At 40.8% G+C, this 18,806-nt stretch overlaps 1 protein-coding gene across 1 annotated transcript in view; it reads left to right on the top strand.

Moving 5' to 3' along the window:
• The window catches only part of RP1 (RP1 axonemal microtubule associated), a 668,735-nt gene that overhangs the window by 553,523 nt on the left and 96,406 nt on the right, over positions 1–18,806 (top strand). Inside the window, exons 47-48 of the mRNA XM_088469748.1 lie at positions 9,654–9,780; positions 10,785–10,933. Coding sequence (XP_088325874.1) covers positions 9,654–9,780; positions 10,785–10,933 — 276 coding nt within the window. The remainder of the gene's footprint in view (positions 1–9,653; positions 9,781–10,784; positions 10,934–18,806) is intronic.

Raw genomic sequence — 18,806 nt, 5'->3', positions numbered from 1 at the left:
TCCGTACAATACAAATCAAAACGTTTTTCATAATCAGGTATTCCCAATGCAGGAGCTTTTGTCAGACTATCCTTAAGATTAAGGAAAGCCTGCTCTGATTCCTCTGTGTGTATGACACGATCGGGTTTTGAGGAAGATACTAATTCCTGTAAAGGTAAAGCCAAAATAGAAAAACCTGGGATCCACATTCTACAGTATCCACACATTCCCAAGAAGGTACGAATTTGCTGTTGATTCTGTGGCAGTGTCATGTTTTGTATGGCCTGGATTATATCTGTTGTAAGATGTCATAAACCCTGGGTTAGGCAGTATCCCAAATATTTTACTCTGTCCTGTATGCGAGAGATGAAGTAACAAAAGTTTAGTATCATTTAAACATGACATAAACGAGTCAGAACATAACAATAATTCATCCACATATTGAATTAGAACAGATCCATTGGCAGGTTGAAAAGATTGTAAACAGTCGTGCAATGCCTGGGAGAAGATACTGGGGCTGTCTATGAAACCTTGGGGTTACCGTGTCCATGTGTATTGTAAACCTCTGTATGTAAATGCGAATAGATACTGACAGTCAGGGTGGAGAGGCACAGAGAAGAAAGCAGAACAGAGGTCAATGACAGTGAAATGGGTTGCATTTGGTGGGATCTGCATCAGGATGACAGCTGGATTTGGCACTACAGGGAATTGGCTCTCTACTACCTTATTAACACCTCTAAGGTCTTGTACCAGCCTATAACTCCTTCCACCACTCTTCTTCACTGGAAAGATGGGGCTGTTGGCTACACCAGCTGTACGGACTAAAATTCTCTGTTGCAATAATCGTTCAATTATTGGAAAAACCCCTAATTCTACCTCCTGTTTTAGTGGGTATTGGGGAATTTTTGGAGCTTGCCTACCGCTTTTTAAATTTACCATTACGGGGCTTAACTTTGCCATTAACCAAGTGTCCTGTGCATCCTTAGTCCAAAGGGAATCTGGAATTTGGGACAACATTTCATTTACCTGAGATGGATTTTCATTTAAACTTGTAGAGTGATACATTATCCTTTGGGAAGTGTCCAGTATATCCCGCACTTCGTGTGCAACTCTCTCTGGGATATCTAAAAATACACCATCAGGGGTGCAATATATAACACATCCATCTTACATAACAAGTCTCTGCCCAGCAGGTTAGTAGGAGCCGCAGCAGCCAGGAGGAAAGAATGCCTGGTATGCAACGGCCCAATAGTAACCTCTGTGGACTTTGTTAAAGGATAATGTTCCACTTTACCTGTTACACCCATTGTTGGTACTGTCTTGTTGGTCATCTGTAAATTAACAGGAGATTTTATTACTGACCTGGTCACCCCTGTGTCTACAAGAAAAGGATATTCAGTACCAGCTACATCAACCATCATGACCGGTTCTTCCCTAGTACTTCCCGTTAACCTGACTATCTGTAAACTAAAGGTATGACCTGACCCCTAGCATTGGCTATCATTCTCCAATAAAGCATTTACGGCCACAATTGGAGCTGGTGCCTGCTGGACATTTGCTGGTCTCTGTGCATATTCCTTATGGGGATATCCAGGTCTTCCCTGATTTGGGGTTCCTACTCTTTTTACTGTACAGTTTCTACTTAAGTGTCCTGTTTGTTTACAATTAAAACATGTTCGTGGATCGGGTGAAGGTATGTGTTGTTGTGAGGTTTGAGCAGAGGGTAAAGGTGGTGGATATGGGTAAGGATAGGGAGGGTAAGGGTATTGTTGGGTATATGAAGTTTGTGAGTAGTATGGGACCTGTGGTTGTATTGGGTTAGTGGGATAAGATGTGATTGTTGTTGCGTGGGGTTAGTGAGGGCATATACTTGTTCAGATGTAAGTGTGTGTGCAGGTGCAAGTGTGTCTGTTGGCTGTTATGTTACCGTCATTCCCTCCAGAGCTTGGATACTGACAGCCATTAGTTTTTCGCTCTGGGCTTCTCTCTTCTTTGAGATGGTTTTATCATGTTCGATGGCGGATTCTATGAGGGCATCTATTGTGAGGCCCCACCAGCCAGGCTGTGAGGTCTGAACCCGAGTTTTTAAACTCTCTTTCAGACCGTCCATTAGTACCGTGACTATCATTCCCCTATGGTGAGTGCTATCTTTAATATCTTCTATCTCTGTGTACTGGGTGATAGCCTGCAGAGCCCGATCACAATAATCTTCTGCAGTTTCACTCTCCTTTTGCTTAATGGTGAAAATTTTATTCCAGTTAACTACTACCGGAAAATATATACCCAATTGAGTTACAATACGGGAAATGTTACCTTGGTTTACTTGGTCTGTTAAGGGAACGTCACCATCCAATACACAATCCGCAATAAATTTTGTCACGACGGTATTGCGCGGTAGGTAAGCCCTTAACACCACACGCCAATCTTTATTAGTGGGCTCATGTGAACTACCCAAATTTCTCAAAATCTTTGATATTTGACTAGTTCCTTTTTGGGATCGGGGAAATCATTTATGATGGAATTTAGTTCTGCTCTTGTCCAAGGACAATGCATTACCACTTCCCTCGTGGGCACTATACCGTTCGCATCTGCATTTCCATTTGGAATGGTTATTGTCCGAATGGGATGCAGACCGGTAGCGCTGCTACCTTTGACCTGGTTACCTGGCTGGGGGTTTAGTCTGCTGCTGCTATGTATGGTATGAACAACTTCCTCTATGGGTGCAGAGGGTGTTAACACTTCCCTTGCTGTTACCGATGGAGATGGCGGCACCACTCGTGATTGTGGTGATGCAGCATCTATCATTTGCACAGAATGGGAAATGGCAGACATTACAATAGGCTCATCATCCACATCATAAACATTTTCTTTATGGTTGCTTAAGAGAGGGTACAAATTGCTTGTTACATTTTTTATGAGTATTTTTGGTAACTGTACTTGCACCTCCATCCACATAAGGTGGTGGAGGTGAGCGTGAACTGCTGGCAATACTCTCCACAACGCTACCTTGTCGCACGTGCGCACCATTTTGTGGCTCGCACGTATTGCAATTTAGCGCCGTGGATGTATTCTCTGGCGATGTGCTTGCGACGCTAGTTTGCGTCGCTTGCACATTTTTAAGCCACGCATCCCCTTCATGCTGCCACTGTTTTAAACATTGATAATATTTAACCTTTTTGTGATCAGACTGATGTGATCCCGGACATTATCTAATACATTTTTATCAAAACTACCAATTCTGGGAAACGGTCTAACACTCTTCATCATCATTTTAAACCATATATCACAATACCTTATCGCATAAGTACCGTACTTAGTATGCATAATACGACGTGCCGATCCGATCAGCGCCTCCATTAGCAGCACATCATTGTCTAACATCTCTACTGTTTGCGCGGCTCCCATTCTGAGACAAAATCCTACGCTTTTCAATGAAGATTTCAACTGGTGAAAGACAATCAAGATACTTTCACTTACCTGTGGACGATTTAAGTCGACGGCGCCCACACACCTGGATAAGATTTGACAAAGGCAACTTCCACACCCGGATTAGATTTAGTAAGGCAACTTCCACACCTATGGAAGTTTGGATTTGGCGGCTACTTCCACGCACCTCTCTACAACAAAGACATCATGTACACCTGCTACTATGTATAGAACGGTAAATCTGCTTACCGAGCGACTAGCACTTACTCCTTAAAGGTCATACGGTACCTTTAACTGTAGGGAACAAGTTACCCCTACCAACAAACACTCACTGTTGCACACTTTTTCCTGCACAGAAAAATACACATTAACCCAGATATTGATAACAATTGAAAAAATGTAAACCTCAACGGCTTTATTTAAACACATGGCAGCACAACCGGTAGTACGTATACGCTATTGTGCGACCAGTCGCATACACAATAATGCGACTACCACACAACCATATGACAACCTTTTTAGCTGCGTACGCAAAGGTGCGTCTTTGCTGTGTGCAAACTTGCGACTCAGCCGCGTACTCAATACTGCGGCACCCCTTTAAATGTTAGGTTCTATCAACAGAGGAAAATAAACTTTTTCCTCTCTTGTCCCTGGATTCTAGTCAGCTTCCTTGATTCACACGGAGACGGATAGCGATCTTTCAGCACAAAGCGGTTGCAGGTAAACCCTGCATGTGGCCACTCCACCCTTTGCTGAAGTATCGATAGCCGTATGTACTGTGTGAGCAGGTAAGTGACTTCACTACGAGCCCCCAACTAACGATACTGGATCAGAACCTTTATACACTTCTTCCTATACCTTCTAATATCCTGCCTATACCTTCTAATATCCTGCCTATACCTTCTAAGGATGACGCTAATTTGCATATGCAGTCATACTGTAAATAAAGACTTAAGACCTGGAATCTGTGGTACCAAAGCACAAGTATTATTCAAGTAAAAGTACAGTCAGTTACACGCTATTGATCCAGACACAATTCGGCGCAAAGGAATTATACAGACCCAAGTACAGTATACATACGCAGCGCTTCCGGACCAGATGTTAGGCATCAGCAAGAAACCCCTCGTCTATCAGCATTCAGCACGAAGACTAAAGACCCAGTGTTGGAGCACACATATTTATACCCCCCAGAAATAGACAACACAATAGGGAAGTTTGTTGCTGATGCTATTGGTTCCAAGGGGGATCCATCTGTTACAGAGCATTTAACAGGCTGATTCAAATAGACACAACCCAGCCTCCAACAACTGAGGGTCCCTAGATTCCCGCCACATGCAACATCCTAACAGTTATTCATTTCCTATACATTTTGTTGCTTGAAGTCTCTGCGGTCCATAAGTTGAGAATGCATGATGCGATCTCCCCACCGATAACACCAGAATACTGTGGAAAGAGTACGCATCAGTACAAAACCAAACACGGCTTACTTAGCATGTAGAAAACCTTAGTTACCAAACAATCTTTATTTCATAGCATTTATACTAAATGAACAAACTTAAATCTTATACCTTAAAGCTTATGAAACCTTGTATTTCAATATGTAATGTGTGAGTATGAGGGGTTTGATATAAAGATGCTAGTTAACTTGGTGCGGATGCGTACGCATTTAGCTACTAAAACGGTGTTTTATCTTATGCATTCGCTAATATGCGACTAGTTAACAGCGCAATTGTGCGTATTACTGTGTGTATGAGAAGTGAGAAAGATGCAATCGCGTGGTGCTAATAGTAATCTCGCCATATGTACTTAATTGTGAGTTTATCTAAAATGGTGCTGGGGAGGCCATTCACAAAATGGCATCTTGCGATTTCATTTCCAAGATGGCATCTTGCGGCCAGTCGCAAGATGGCGTCGCCGTGATTCAATTTTAAACTTATATTGTCTCAGCCAATTTCCCAGCTTCGACAAATTCCCAGGGGACGCCACACACTGGTCGGCCCACATATTGTCTACAGTACATTACATAAATGTGGGGGCACTGCGGCATGTGTGGACAGGGGATTTTTTGTGGCATAATGTGAACCGGGGCACTACATTGTGTTTAACACATTTGTGGATCTTTGAGTATTTATATTAAAATCGCAAGCATATCTTATGGACAGTTTTATTGTGAGGGCCCCCCCCCACAATTTAGTTGCCCTGGGGCCCCCAAAAATCTTAATCCTGCCCTGTAGACCATCCTGTGACCAGTCATATTATGTTTCAGAGCAGGGTCGGACTGGCCATCTGGCACTTCTGGCAAATACCAGAAGGGCTGATGACTTGATAGGTCGGTCCAGTATGATGGCCTAATGGGGTGTTCTGGCCTGAAGCCTGGCCAAGCAGTTTCGCCTCCTGGCAACCTGCTCAGCCGACGTACAGAGAGACAGGGTCAGTCACAGCTCCTGTGACTCACAGCAGCTCCCGTGAGGCGTAGCCATGCCCTTTTTTCCATTAGTGTGCTCACAAGAAGGGATGCCAGGGCTGTTCGGCAGCCCCAGTTTGTCCCTGTTTCAGAGTATGTTTTGATATGAGTGTGCTAATCCTTTGGCACCTGGGACTTTTGGGACTGACCTGTCTGATTGCGTCATTATGTGAATAAATACAATGCATGTGATGAGGTGATGGAGGTAAGCAGGAAATAGTGCTAGATAGCAGACAGAGCAGTGTGGTACCAGACTACTGTCAAACTAATGAAAGGAGATTGTTCCTTTACTTTTCATCAACTAACATCTTTACATAGAGGTGCCCAATACATTTCCTATACAATCAGATGGTTTTACTGAGTTTCTTGTTCAAAACTGACATTTGAGAGGCAGCATTGCTCAAAATGGCATTTTAAAACACAAATTTGCTCCACATACTGAAAAATGTTTTAGGTAGACCTTTCTGAACTCATTCACTTACTATCAAACTGTGACATTCATACAATGCAGTGTGTTTCTTTCCAGTATGGAGGTTGTTGAAAGCCTCTTTTTTTCTGGCCAGTTGTTGAGGATGATAATACAAGTGATGCAATTCACTTCATTGATCTTTTCTTTACGGCTCCAGTTTATTATAACCCAACCATTATTTTCCATGATCTGCAGAATTCTGAATGACGTCTGTGATTTGGCCTTTTGTTATCATTTTACATTATATAAAACGAAACCTAAAGCGCTGCTTTGCAATGTTTCTGCATCTTTCTCCAGAAGTATTCTGTGTAGAACATGTTTAAATTGCAATGTGTATCCAAACAGTATCCAAACAGGCATAATCATAGGATGCCAGATGGTGGAAGGGAACACATTGGGTTTGATGCTGAGCTGAAACAAACTTGAGCGTATTTTGCACAACAGAACATGTAGTGAAAAGAGAAATGCGTATATTCGCCCTCATGCAGACTTGTGCGCATCCTGAGATACGACCACAGCGGCGTGTGCACCTGGTTTGCTGCTAGTCATCCTCATCAGTAGGCACTCGCACCTTCTCTCTACTAGGTGCAAACAGGTGTATTTTGTCTTACGTCTAGGTCTGCACAGCCGATATTGGTGTGGACACGTACTCACCAAACTTTGGCTAAATTAGAAGCCCCAAACAACATAGTTCTGCCTCTTTGGAGAATCTAAGATATCGTTGAATTGTGTATACCCCAGCATAGCCCATACTTGCACTAGGCCATCTTTGGAGCATGCCCAGTGTTAAATCACGTAACGTATACTATATTAACTGGCGTACGACCAACTGTACGTCAGCCCCATTGTGATGACGTATCTTCCGGCATTGCATCCTAATTACTATACCAGAAAAATGAGAGCCAACTCCTGAACTGTCCATGTAATCTAATGATTTAGATAATTATTATATACCAGAAACTACTATTACTTTTTAATACTTTTTTCTTCACAAGAAAGTTGTCTGTAGCATATATAAGTGACCATTGGATTCAATAGAAACTTAATATCTTGAACACTATGTGGCTGATTCTTTATTCTATGCAAAGTGGCTGTACTTATTGATAGCCGCAGTCCGCAAGCCTGATTTACTAACTAATGCTAATGAGAATATCTGTGCCACCCACTGATTTTCTGCCAGCCACTGCAACCATCATTATTGATATTTGCACCTGCACCAGCCCCATTCTAAGTGCAAGAGCACCTTTACAAACAGCCTTCCCTCTCTTATGCATGACTCAGAATCACATGGAGCTTTTGATACATGCCCACAACATTCCCATGACGCTCCCATGCAATCACATTGTCACCGTCCAGATCACACCCTAAAATGAAATATCAGTGTGATTCAGAATCAGCTCCTATAAAAATAAATATAAGACAACAAGGATAAGCATAAACATTGGGGTGAGGGGAGGTCAGATGCGATAATTGTACCAAGTGCTGGAAATTAAATGGACACAAATCACAAGATTCTTTTGAAATTCTACAGTACATGACATTTCATATATGTATAACATACATATGATACAGGCACATATATAATGCTCAGATGTATTACAGTTTCTGCACCAGCATATCCTACAAAATCTACTGTACAGTAAATATACAGTACAATTGAATGGTAGAGTTTTGCATTCTGGTAATCAACTGTGGTACTGCTGTGTGTGTGTGTGTGTGTGTGTGTGTGTGTGTGTGTGTGTGTGTGTGTGTGTGTGTGTGTGTGCGCCCGGGGGGGTGTTTATAATATTCTTTTACTTAACATTTCTTCGGCTGGAGGGATTCCAGGCACTATCAATTCCACTGGACCAACAGTCCAGTGATCAAAATAAAAACAGGATTATAAAGGCTCTATATAAATATTTTATCCTAAATATAACAATCTTTCACTTACCATTTCCAAATCACTGCTAAATGACAGTATGTTTGATATACAGATGTGTAAAATTGTGCCACGCATGGCACGAGGCGTGTGCTCACGGATATGCGCACTGCATAGGATTGCATGGCGTGATCACAGTGCGTACCATAGCGTACACTGCTGCAGGTAACCTCATGGCGCAATACGTGCGCACGTTTGTAGCGCGATCAGCAAGGATGTAAGAGGACACATCTGTAGTGGTTGAAATTATAATCCCTCTAGAATACAGTTGGGCAATTAAAACAATTGAGGTGATTACGGACTAAAACTCTGATACTGCTCATTCAGCGCAGCAGGCTCAGCTCTTGCTGTGTCTCTATACTATCTGCAGCCTGAGACACTTTCACAAATGGTACGTTACATCATCATAGATAATATACCACTAATCCAGTAGACTATAACCGTGACGGAATACTATTTCTTCTTATTTTTACGCAAACATTTTTACAAACCTCTAGGGGTCTGCTTGAAACAAAAAAGTCCTTATGCTGAAAGTATAACTGCTTTTTAGACAGTGCTGTATACATGACTACAGTTTATCACTGTGGGGAAGGCATTTTCCAACAGAGAGCACACATACAGTAATGGGCACACTGTTAGTAATGAAGTAAACTGGAAAGAAATAGCATGAGAATTGATAGTGTTTATACTGCCACCCCTGGCATGTTCCTTTTGTGATGTTATATATAATGAGAACAACAAGTGTAGCTGCTAAGAGCTCAGTAACGTTTATGCTTCTTAAATAAAATTACTCACTGGCCTCTCGGAAAATAAATATATAAAACCGGTAGGAACCACAATGTTATTTTATCATTTGATTGATATTGGACTGGGCAAATGTCTTTATTTACAATAAGCAAAATCATTTGTTTTATTACTTCGTATTATTTTTTTATACAAATATTAAGCGAGACACAGCATTATTTATCTGCAATAATTAGAACTGTACTTTTCTCTGCTGAGGTAAATAATCATCAATATACCTCTATTGAACAACATTTCCTGTGGACAAATAGTTCAGAAAAAATATATATTTTGGTTTTACAATAGCATTTGAGCTAGAGATGAGCGGTGTGGTTTTGGCTCGGATCTTCCCGCCAAGTTCGGGTCTTAGAAAGAGATAAAACGTCATCTTTCACAGACAAAAATGACATTTATCAGTCACTGACGGGAAGATCCAAGCCAAAACCAAACTGCTCAAAATACCAAATAAAACAATATTATTAGAATTATTAATTTCCCCCTTTTTATTTTTTTAGCTTATAATCAGCAAGAGTCGGGGAGTGTTTGTTTTCATGTCAATTCTAATTATCACATGAACATGATCTAAATTGTTTTTATTTTATTTTATTTAGGTTAAACTACAGCTTCAAGAAAGTGGTGAAATTTTGGAAATTCCATTTTTACAAACTTTAAGCAGTAAAGAAAATAACTTAGTGGCAGAACGACCGATTTTGAATCCTTCTGGTCCTTTATTAACAGGTATTTGTTTCTATTTCTACAGTTTCTTCTAGATTTAGAAATTTAAGGTGCAAAATAAGTTTACTGTCTCAGATTTATCTGAAAAAATATAATGTATTCTATTTGAAATTGGAGAGGATATAGAAATAGAGAAAGTGTGTTTGTGGAGGGGTAGCTTACCATAAATCTATTTGGTGATCTAATTAAACACCTTTTAACATGCTAGTTGTCATGAAAATAGTTTTAAAAACACATTCAAGAAATTGGTTTTACTGCGCCTGTATAAGTGTGAGTAAATTTGCTATTTTTTTCATAAGAACAAGGAGACTTCTTGTATTAAAAAGCACAAAATGTTATATAAAATAATAAGCACAAAAATAAAATATCTTGATAATAAGCACATAAAAATATACTTAGAGCACCAGTATATAAAGCTCTTACAAACACAAATAAGATAAATGATCACCTGCCGTTGTTCAATTGATTAGGAGTCTTAAGGCCCCCATACATCTATGATTGATTGGGGCAATTCACTGATCCCCAGCCATCGTGATCGGCGCTTCAGTGTTATATAATTGTGATCTGCAAATCTGTGATTTTTAACATGTAAAATTTCACAGATACATTGTTGGGTCGGCGATCATCAATGACCACCGCTCAGCATTTCTGACCGGCGGAGTGGCGGGTCCGATCTCTGTAGATGTATGGGGCCCTTTAGATGAAGGTGGGGGTGGGAGGAGGGGCACATTCACACCGGGCATATATATATATAGTGGCTGACTGGTTAAACAAGGGAGTTTCAGCAAAATTAAACAATTCTATTATTTGAAGGGATGTATGCAAATAGTAAACAATTAATTTTAAAATACACCTCCCTAATTCTCACTTGTAGGGGATAATCTTAGAATTTTGGGGTGCATGATTTGTAATGTAGCAATAAAATGTAATTAAACTGTATATCAAGATACACAATTTAGAACAAAATCTGGTTTTAATGTTTTAAAACTATGTGTAATTATTTGCAGTGAAGACCTATGACCTATGTATTAGTATCAGTCAACAATCAAAGCTAACTGCAGATGCAGTTCTGTTCGTCACATTGACTGGAAGCTTGGGGAACACCGGAAGAAGAAAGTTTATTTGTAAAAAGAAAAAAATATCTTCCAAACAGAAGGTGAAATATTTTATTATACTTGCAGCTCAAATGCTTTCCATGTTTCATTTGCAGGAAAGAGGTGGCATCTAATTGTGGAAATAAATATCTGCCATCGTATCTGTTGGACACATAATAGGGATTTTATACTTTGGGCTTTGCTCATTTTTATTGCAGTGTATAGTCCATCCTGTCCTCTTCAACAGAATCCTCAGGTGTAAGGACTGGTAGGATTGGGTCCCCGTGTAATTTATTTGTAAATAAAAGATTGATGTTTTAGAAGTATACCAGTATCTGTTTCATAGTAAATTAAACTGTACAATACACATGGAAAGGAGTCCAGTGTACTTATAGAATAGGTAGTCCTGCAATATAAGCAAGATTGAAATGACAATCAGTAGTAATTGTTCTGAGTTTTCTTTAATATTTTTAAATAAACCTCATTATGTACTAAGCATATTTTTTCTATATTTTTTCTTTTTTTATAGTCAAATAGAACTTGTAATGAGCATATTTGCACCTGTCAACCTGACTGAGAACAACTATATCATCATCATTTTATAGAATGTATTTGATAAATGCTAACTTGAAGCTGATTAGTTGCTGTAGGCAACTTCTCCACTGTTTTCACTACTTGATACATCAACCCCAATGCTATAAGTAGAATTATACCCATGTCGGGATCCTAGCCCCAGCATTGTGAGGTCAACATACTCAGTATGGACATAGTGAGTGTATTTACATCCCGTACCAAACCTTCATGAACAGACTGCAATAAATAGCTCCCTTAGAGGTCAGTATCTTTAGGTATAATTAGAATATTGCCAAGTTTTACCCTCAAGCATGGGTGTAATTACCATAGGTGTAAGAGGTGCCGTTGTTATGGAGCCCAGAGCTGAGGGGGCCCATCTTCCCTGTCAAAGTTACATGTGTTATATGCATTTTTCACCATTGGGTGGTAATAGGAGCCCTTACTGTACATACTTTTGCTATGGGGCCTTTAAATACCTAGTTACACCCCTGCTCTAAAGTCACTTTGGAAATAAACATCTGTCATACTGTCTAGTACTTGTTTTATCCAGAAAGAAGAGCCTCTATTGTAGCCTCAGCAGCTGTTACTATTTTAGTGGTAACATTATTTGAATACTCTGCAGCAACAAACAGTCCATACAGATTAGATAGACACAGTAGTATAATGGCAGGGTTTACAGTAACCAGAAGTACAACTAAAACGTTGATGATAGACATAAATATTTTACACGTGTTATGATGAGTAGGCATTTGTAGTACTGCCCCTTTGAACATACTCTAAAGACAATACAGGGGCCAATGCTGAATTGAATGCAAATTCTGTGCAGTGAAATAACTGCGTATATTCGGCCATTTTCAGAGTTGTATGCACGCTTGCATTACACCCACCCCAATTACGTATGCTTGGTAGGCTACTTGTGTGCGCACTGTTCTGGAACATGTTTTCTCAGAAGAAAACTGGTTGCATCAAAAAATCTGATTTTATGTGTTATTTAATTTTCATCTGATTTGATGGTACAATATCGGCCAAAGAGTGAGGTGTGTACAGTATGCTCTTTCTACCATTCTGTCCGATGCTTCTACCCATACTCCTCAAAATATAAAACAGACACTAAAAAATACATATAAAGGCGCTACCAGGACGTCAGTCCAGAAAGTGTAATTGTCAATAGATACAATGTGTAAACAATAAAACAAGATTTTAAAATTATATAGTATATCTTGAATTATTTAAAATCATCAAAAGCTACTAAATATAGCTGATTTGCTGCTGTATAAGAATAGGGCACTCACCCAAAGATAAACATTAAAAAATACTCCCCCAGGAGCTGCGCCATCTTTGTGTATTTTCAGCAGATATTTTAGACAGGTGAGTTTCCTGGATCACAGGTTAGATTGTAGAGGTGTGTACGCATGAATCGGCACTTTGAACAGGACTTCTGAATATAAGTGTAACCGAAAGTAAAATCGCTTCGAAAGTATGATTGTACAAGTGGTTATCTAACTTAATACTGCAACTAAGCTTCTACAACCTAAAGACTTCCCCTACAATTACCACCATTTCAACAAATAATTCTGAAAAACAGACAATAAAATATATTCTAAGATTATATTAACTCATACCACTATTCCACTAAAATCCCGGGTCAGACCCGGGACTTACCCGGTTCCCACTGCGTGCAGTGCCATCGCTTGGAGATATCATCACCAAGCGCCAGAAACTCCAGCTCTCCCCTGAGCGACAGACTGGAGCGGACCATCGACCTGCGGGGGTAAGGGGGGGGAGGCTGTCCTTCCGGGAGGGTGTCTGATGTCACAGCTGTCACCGGGGAGACGGACAGGGAGAGATAACAGCCTCCCTGTATAAAGTGGGGATGGGGTCCGGACCATACAGGGAGGCTGTAATCTCTCCCTCCCCGGTGACAGCTGTCACAGACAACTTCCAAGTTCACCCAATCACCATGCTGTAAACAGGTACCGGGTCAGATGACCTGGGTTACCAGTTTACACTGAGCTTTACCCGTATCTTATCCGCGTAAAACCCTGTTCAAGGCTTGGGAAGAAATGCTGGGTTAGTCAACCCAGGAGTTTTTCCTAGGATAATTTTCCTCTGAGCCGTGACCCGGGTTGACATGGCAATAACCCGGGTTTTTACGGTGGTGGAAAAGGGGTATAAAGTATAGACTACTAATCTTAGGCCGTGATCCAATTCAAAACGATACTGAATAACCCCAGGAGGGTGCTCCCGGAGCTATTCAATTCAGCGCTCTGTTAAGTTGGTGAATGCCGATTCTTGCAACTTAAGCTAGGTGTTTAGTATCGAGAACCCGCATTCTCTGACTAAAGTGCCGGCCACGAGGCTCTTAGCACCATGCTAAGCCAGCAAGAACCGCACGGCAGGCACTTTAGTTGGAATTTTCTCCTCACACCCTCATGGGGGTGTGAGAAGTAATCCTTTAGTCGGACCAAACATCACGCTGAATTGAATAGTACCGGGAGCTCCCTCCCGGGGCTATTCAGCATCGCCTTGATTTGAATCGCCCCCTCAAATTGACATAGTTACATGAAACTATTGGCGGAATAAACAATAATTGCTGTCTGCAGTCATTTGTTTCATTTAGTTTAGATTACACATATCTTTATTTTTCTCAAACTGGACTTTTTGCATCATGAACTTGAAAAAGTTTCCAAGAGAGGAAAAGGATCACAAAGGACTCCTGGTAGGGGGCACACTTAAATAGTCACAGTATAGTTAAATAATATACGTAATAAGAGAATAGTAGGTATGCAGTAGCTATATGGGTGTTCAGGTACTCCCAAAAAAAATATATAAAACTTAACTTTTAATTAGGATAAAAATAAAAATGTATACACTAACAATATTAATAATCACGCACATAAACTAATATACACATAACATAGAATGCCGATGATATCATGCATGCATGTGTCATCGTTCTGGTATAAATCAGTAACAATGACCAAATCTCGTCTGGTCCCAGAATCTATAGTGTTGGTTATCAGTGATAAATGTTACAAAAGAAAAACATAGGTTACCAAAGCGAAATAATAAGCAGTAGTATTATAAACATTATCATAGTTAATACTGTTTTCTAAGAAGATTCATACATTAATTAATAGCGGAAGCTTCAGAATATTTATTTATCAGAGCTGATCATTTCCTTCTACCAGAGTATATTTGCAAAAAGGAATATATATATATATATATATATATATACACGACAGGCTCAATCCACGGCACTCGACCATCTGGGGTGCCCTTGGTATGTGACCACACCATCTACATAAAAAATATCATACAAACTCGGCACTCACATGCTTTTCAAACTGCAACTCCTTTGAACATAGGGAATGTTGGTTCCAAAATATTGCAATAATTTGTTAAGTTGGCCACCGCTTCACGGTCATTCCCATCTAGCCAGTCCCTACACTGATTCTCAGATAAATGAACTTGATCTGCCATCTTGGCCTCAAGCTTGCATACATTTTAAACAGAAAACTGGGTCCTGCCTTAAAGAGACAGGACCACACCCAGGGCTATCAGTTAATAAGCACCTGGAAAAAGAAAAAAGTTTGTCTTACATTTGAAAAACAGGGTGCCCTTGGAAGTGTGACCACAAAATTTAAATAAACGACAGGCTCAATCCACGGCACTCGACCATCTGGGGTGCCCTTGGTATGTGACCACACCATCTACATAAAAAATATCATACAAACTCGGCACTCACATGCTTTTCAAACTGCAACTATATATATGTTTCATTTCCCTTCATTCATCCCCGTATGAATATATTGTGCAGATACCTGTCGTAAATTATCCAAAACAATCGATGCAAAAAAATTGATGCAAAAAAATGGAGGCCTCACAAATCAAAATATAGAGGATTATTCTCCAATCAATATCAAAGATCTCCAAATCTGTATATACATATTATGTGAGTGTAACTGCAGATATTAATGCATAAAAAAATCGATGCAAAAAAATCGATGCAGCAAAATGGAGGCCTCACATACCAAAATATAGAGGAGTGTTCTCCAATCAATATCAAAGATCTATATACATATGTGAGTGTAACTGCAGATATTAATGCATATAAATGACCTTAATGAAAATATACAGTATAACCCTTCAAATAACATTTGTAGAGGACAGTTTGCATAATACATTGTCTATACGTTAATAAGTCATGATTGATATATTCCCAAGAGGTATGTAAAGTGATGGTTTAGCACCAAAAAAGGGGGATATAATGTGCTATTTTATGGGGCTCCTCTGCTCTGCTTTTTTCCATCTTACCATAAGGTATTGGGCAGGGAATGAGAGTCTGAGGGGTCCTAATAGCAAAATGATGGAAGACAGAGAGGTATCTATCAGCAGGGATACATGGCTGTAGGCACTGTTACAATAAGCATTGCAGGGCATACCCATTCCATTCTGCTGGATAAGTCTGCTGTGCGGCTCTGATGCTGCAGCGTCTCCCGTGCTGTACTCTGGGCAGAGCTCAGCTGTGCGAGAAGGAAAATCAACTGTTGCGGATCACGTGTGCACCCCACGTGGCCCGCCCGCGGCCTGACATACGTTTCGCTATACTTGATCACAGGGTAGCCCTTGTATCATGAATCATATATTTTATGCGATACATCCCCCCTCTTTTCTCTTGCATACCGGAGTTTATTAACACTGTATACATGAATATTTACACTCGGGACAGCTGTTCCGATCATAACTGACCCTTGACAAGTTATGACTTCCGGGTTTATGACCTGGGCATCCTATTGTGCATGTGCACCATCGGCCATCAAATGGGCAAGCCGCGGAGGGAAGGAGAGCTACAGAAAGGCAACGCCCTATGGGCTTCTATCAGGCACAAGCTCAGAAAGTTTTGCTTTCTGGAGCCTGATACATACATATGTACTATATAGGCTGCACACCACTTTAATACTTATGGGTATTGTGGAAAAACCTCAGAAAATGACAGTTTTTTACCATACTTTGGTGCTTAGTACATGCCGTGTTGTATCTTTATATTTTGCGTTTTTTGCTTTTGCAGTGTTTTTATATTTTATTAAGAAATAAAAGTTATGTTTTAGATATGTAATATATATATAACATTTTGTATGACGGAAATTACGCTCTATAAAGGGCTCCTGTGCACTGAAGAAACAAATCCCTTCTTACTTTCCCCCTTAGTGTTAGAAGTGAGGCAGCACAGTTAGTGTAATGGTTAGCATTACTGCCTCACAGCACTGAGGTCTTGTGCTGGATTCCCACCAAGGCCCTAACTGTGTGGAGTTAGTATGTTCTCCCTGTGATTGAGCTTCCTCCGGGTACTCCAATTTATTCCCACAATCCAACAGTATACAGATAAGTTAAATGGATTCCAACAAAAAAATCAACACTAGTGTGTATGTGTGTGTCCATATGGTAGGGAAAATATATTGTAAACTAGACTGAAGCAGGGACTGATATGAATGTCAAAATATTCCCTGTAAAGCGCTGCGGAAGGAATGGGTATGAAGTCCCGGCGGCTGAATAGCCGCCAGTTCATATAACGACGCCGGGAGCCTGAAGGGAGAAGATCCTGACCGGGCAGGTGAGTACCCTATCCCTACCACTCTCCCACCCCTAACCCTAACCCTCCCTTATTGCTGCCTAACCCTAACTTTCCCCCCTAGTGCCTAACCCTAAGCTCCCCCCGGGGGTGCCTGCCCCCAGGTCCGGACCTAGGGTGGTGCGACCAGTGCCACGGCACAGGGCACCGCGGGGCAGGGAGTGCTGTTTGGGCCTGTCAATTTTCCTGTTTATTGTCATTCTCACTTGTAGCTTCCTCTTATTTGATCCCCAGCATCTCCTGGCCTCCCCTATCTCTACCCTGGCCCTTCCCCATGAGGCCATGGCCCTTTTTCAGGTGCATTATCTTATGTCCCTATTTAAAAAAAGGGGGGGCACCAATGCTCTCTCTGACAAAGTCTAGTTATGGCTCTGCCTAACCCTAACCTCCCCCCGGGGGTGCCTAACCCTCCCCCCTAGGGGTGCCTAACACTAACCTCCCCCCAAAACCTAATCTCGCTACGCTCCCTAAACCTAACTCTCCCCTCCCGCGGCTAACACTAAGGACGCCCTGGACTTACCTCATTCGGTCTGGCTTCCTTCGGCGTTCCGACGTCGGGATTAAGATAGGCGTCGGTATTTCGACCTCATAACTACATCCCATGCGGAATATGTGTGCACTATATAAATAACTGGTAAAAAAATAAAATATTATCTTTACAGAACCATTGAGAACTAGCAAAATATGTCAAAACACAACTGTTTAATCAAATGCTACTGTACATTACTTAAATTATGTTACAAAGTAATAACTAGATGGTATAACTGATGTCATTAAGTGTGGCCAACTTTACCAAATCTATATTAGCTCTGTGTTTTAGAGGCTCCATATACTGTACAGTGATGATGTCCATATAACCATAGAAGCATTACTTGTTGAAAACAAACCCATACATTAAATTTGTATGGTGGATAGAATAACAATTGATAAATAATGAATGTCCTTATTGATTTACAATCAGTGAAAAGCAAACTTACTTGAATTATGATCAATGAAAACATTTCTAGCATTTACTAGACAAACGGGATATTTCAGAAATTTTGGGAACTATGTATTTTATACCCATCATCTCATACCCTGATGCTCTCTGCATTAACTGTACTCCCTTTTTCAGGAATCAGGACCAAATTGCTATCCTTCCCACCTGTTCTCCCTTTTTGTTTATTCTTTCTTTCAGAGCTCAGACTCCATAGACTGACGATTAAAGCTTATCTGTCTGACAGTGTCTCCTCTAGGAGTACAACCCCCAGGGAGAACTTCTTTTACACTTCTTCCCATGATGTTGCGCTAGCCAAACCATGTTTACTTTAATATGACTTTTGTTTGCATTTCACTATAAATCATTGAGAGTCTTCAATGCTTTCTCCAAGCTTCCATAAGCAACTGAATATGAGTTGTGTATATTTTGTACTAATTGTAAATGCTAAGCAATTAATCAACTAACTATATACTGGAGGAGAGGAGCGGGTACTAATTACCTGGGACTGGGCTTGTTGGAGGGTCCCGGCGGTGGCCCATGTCCGACGCTGCCCACCCCCCTCCCTCTTACCTCTCAGCAGCCCAGCATACACTGGTGTGTGCTGTGCTGCTGTGGGAGACTGATCGCTGATAGCAGCAGCAGTCTCCTATACCAAATTTGCACCGGGCTGAGGGGCTCACAGAGTCCCCCTCCCCAAATTGTTTTTTTTTTCCAAAGGGGGCGTGGTCATGCCTCACTCGGTTAGGACATG

This window comes from Taudactylus pleione, unplaced genomic scaffold (genome assembly GCF_031769625.1).
Source record: "Taudactylus pleione unplaced genomic scaffold, aTauple2 ptg000093l, whole genome shotgun sequence".
NCBI lineage: Eukaryota > Metazoa > Chordata > Amphibia > Anura > Myobatrachidae > Taudactylus > Taudactylus pleione.
Note: the sequence above shows the minus strand (reverse complement) of the source record. Positions and strands in the feature narration are given on the sequence as shown.